Raw genomic sequence first — 3,468 nt, 5'->3', positions numbered from 1 at the left:
AGGGCCAAGTTCTGCCGAATGCTGTTTACACTGGGGGAGACCAGGCTTTTGGAAAGTGTTTGGGAGCATTCTTGAGAAACCATCGTGATTTTTCTAATGACATTAAAAACGTCAGGCATTTTCCATTTCTACATCAATTTACGTACAGAACTATTTCGTCTTTAATAAAACATACCACTATTTTCACTATCGTACACAAACAGAAATCTATTTACAGAAACAAGTATTGTTCCACCAGGGCTACTGATAAAGAAACAGCTAACAAAAAGTCTCTTACCAAAACTTGTAAAAGACTGATAATGGCTGTAGTTCCATGATACAAATGGGAGTTCATGGTCTCTGCTTCTCTATACAAGTATGTCTGCAGTCACAGTGAAGGGAGAAAAGTTTCCTTCAGTAGACTCCCAGTTTATCCTAACCGTACAATTAAATGCTAGATCAAAATCATAGTCTATATTCTAAAAGCTAGATCAAAATCATAGATAGTCTCTATTCTAAAAGCAGAGAGTCTGAGCACAGCTAAGATCTCGTGGTAAAAGGAGCAGGTACTGGACGCGGGTAGACACTGAAAGGCGAGCACACGAACGTTGCCAGCGGCTCTTCTCAGCAGCTCTGCCTTAAAGTACAATCTCGTGAGGTCTCTGCCTTAGGGAGAACTATCACCACCAACTATTTTCTATCAAGAGATACGAATGAGCACACATTGGGGTTTTACCTAAGACTATAAATCCGGACAGGAAGTAATTACTGAATTAAGACAAAGTGGCACCACTTTAAAACTCAAGTCTTCCATTGATAACAGATGTGTACACATAATCATAATTACCGTTCTATGTGATGGTTTCTATTAAGTAGATAGGCAAGGGCTTGAAGCTGGTTCATTCTGGTTCAACTCCCCTGCTGATAATCTGCCTTTCCAACCCAGACAAACTGAACCAGAAACCAGAGTTTCATAAGATCCCCAGGTGATTCTCCTGGATCCATGCACCAACCACCTGGGGATCTTATTAAAATGTGGACTCTGATTCACCATAACTGGGCTGGAAATGCAAGTTCTCACCAGGGAGCTAACTGGGGGTGACCCAGTTCACAGTTCTGGTGAAGACCTGAGCCCAGAGCAGCTGAGCGCTAAGTGGGCTAAACCAGGCAGAAGAGGCTGATGGTGAGATGAGATGGGATGGAGGAGATGCTAGTAAAACCCAAAAGATACCATTATAGAAAAGATCCAAGACTCTATCAAAGCTTCAATTCACTTCAAGAGATTAAGACCCAGAAGCCTGGTATTTCCTTTAGCTCTATCTGTATGATGCATTCAAGCAGAGTGAGAACAACTAAGGAAGAAGACCTGACTGGACGCTGGCTTTGAGCAGGGAGAAAGTAAAGTGGAAATAGAGTACAAGAGAGGCAGAGTTGTCAGGAAAGCTAGATGGACCGTCCCTCTAACCAGGAATCCCAAAGCCCGCCAACTTGCATCTTGCTCTCCTGCCGTGACCCAACCCCTAAAGCACACCCACCAGCGATCAGTGAGTCATCTCGCTGTAGGACGGGGTCGAACGGCCCCCTCGGTGTCTGTCCTGGCTGGACATCTCTACAGGAGTAGACGGCCTCACCTTTCCCCTACAGAGCAGCTAGTGGTCTCCAACTGTTGGCCTTGCAGCTAGCAGTCCAACGCCTAGCCACCATGCCATCAGAGCACCTGTGATCTCTCTCTATAAGTGTTCTAGTCCCAAACTGCCAGCCCTTGAAGAATAAACTACAGCTTCCCTTGCGTACGTGAGCCCTAGCCCTCTCTCCCCATGCCTGTGTCCACCCTTCCTCGGACCCCGACACCGCTTCTTTAGTGAGCACGTGGTCTCACAATCATGACTGAAAATGAAGCTAACATTTGCTCCCCCTGACTTAGCATTTAGGGATGTTTTTTCTTTTGATCCAGAACTAACCTGAGTTATTCTCAACTTAAGGAGAAAAGGTGAGGAACACAAAGGCGTTAGGTAACGTCTCAAAGCTTAAAAAGTGGCAGCGGTGGGGCTCATGTCCCATCTCCTAGGCATTACACCAACTGTCTAGCTTTTATTTTTTTAAATAATGGAGACCCATTATAAAAATAAATAGCAACATTTTTTCCTCCCCATAATGGTGGTGATCTTATCTGTGTTGCACCAGAATCCTTTATGTCAGGAGGACAAACATACTTGCCCTGACTTTCTTAGAAAACAATTTCTACCAGAGCTTCATCCAGGCCTCCCAGTTACAGTCAGGGAGAAGACCACCATCAGTGAGGGCACAAGAAGGTTCTGGTGGGCCGGTACCAACTTTCTGTTCACTTTTTAATTATTCTGTAAGTCTTAGGTCTCATGTACTTTCCTGTTCGCATTTTTTCATTATTTATATGTGAAACAACTATGTACATGTTCAAGTTTTCAACAGCATACGTCACACAATTATTTGACGTGGATGAATTCAACTACAAAGACACAGGAAACCAGACTACTCCACCCATGGCTGGTGCTTTCTGTTCCAGTTTCACAGAATAAGCCTGGCTTGGTGGGACTTATGAGTAACAGCAGGGGTTATCCAAAACAACAGGCCTTGTATCTTTTACAGGGTAATTTTACTTATACGAGATTTTGCTTTAACTGCTAATTTTAGATCTAACTCCTCACAAGATTCAAGGCTGCTATAATACAAGCTCAAAGTCAAAAAAGAAAATAAAAATATTTTACTATGAAATATACAAATGTATCAGTTTCCGTTCATAGAAAAATATGCAGAAATATTTAAAATTGTTTCGTTAAAAGTCCCTTAAAGTTACCAAGAACTCTCACCAGCTGCATTCCCCCTGTTCCAGGAAGTCTTTTTAAAGATTCTGAAAATGGCCTCAGTAATTGGCGGTTTATTTCCAATCTTATTAACATAACACTAACAACAAAAATGTGGGGCGCTTATAAAAGAAAACTGTGATACTCACAGTTGATCCAGGAGAAGGTGGATTTTCTATGGGTTGAATCACATTTTGTCTTTGAGTAGAATCAAGAAAGACCTCATCCCAGTGGCCTTTCTCGATTAATTCCTTCAAAATAAATTTGGAACCAAGATGAGCAAAATAGTCTCAAGGTCATTACATGAGAAATTCATGTGTTTACATTTCAGAAAATCAGGCAATATTTTAGTGAAAAGAATACCTTTTTAATTTTGGAAAGTTCACTCACTGCTTGCTTATTTCCAGGTTCCAGAAGTAAAACTGTCTCAAAATCTGAAACAAATTTAAAATAAGTATATATATATATATATAAATACTGGAGTGAAAATGTTATGAAATTCAGCCCCACACATATCTCCACAGTGTTACTTGGACACTGGGCAGCATGTGGACAGTAGCAGAGCAAACACGGACTGAGTGCTATGCTGCTGCTTTCCCTGATATCTCCTGCAGTCGTCAGCCGGCTCCACTCTGGAGAGGATACAACT

General features: G+C 42.0%; 1 protein-coding gene across 1 annotated transcript in view; it reads right to left on the bottom strand.

Moving 5' to 3' along the window:
• RPAP3 (RNA polymerase II associated protein 3) overlaps nucleotides 1-3,468 on the bottom strand; it is a 32,501-nt gene that overhangs the window by 7,292 nt on the left and 21,741 nt on the right. Inside the window, exons 11-12 of the mRNA XM_045287235.1 lie at nucleotides 3,183-3,253; nucleotides 2,925-3,070 (exon numbers count right to left, since the gene is read on the bottom strand). Coding sequence (XP_045143170.1) covers nucleotides 2,925-3,070; nucleotides 3,183-3,253 — 217 coding nt within the window. The remainder of the gene's footprint in view (nucleotides 1-2,924; nucleotides 3,071-3,182; nucleotides 3,254-3,468) is intronic.

The sequence above is a fragment of the Echinops telfairi genome, unplaced genomic scaffold, assembly GCF_000313985.2.
Source record: "Echinops telfairi isolate 266 unplaced genomic scaffold, ASM31398v2 ScPeMD7_12;HRSCAF=54, whole genome shotgun sequence".
NCBI lineage: Eukaryota > Metazoa > Chordata > Mammalia > Afrosoricida > Tenrecidae > Echinops > Echinops telfairi.
This window is presented reverse-complemented; position numbering and strand designations above follow the sequence as displayed.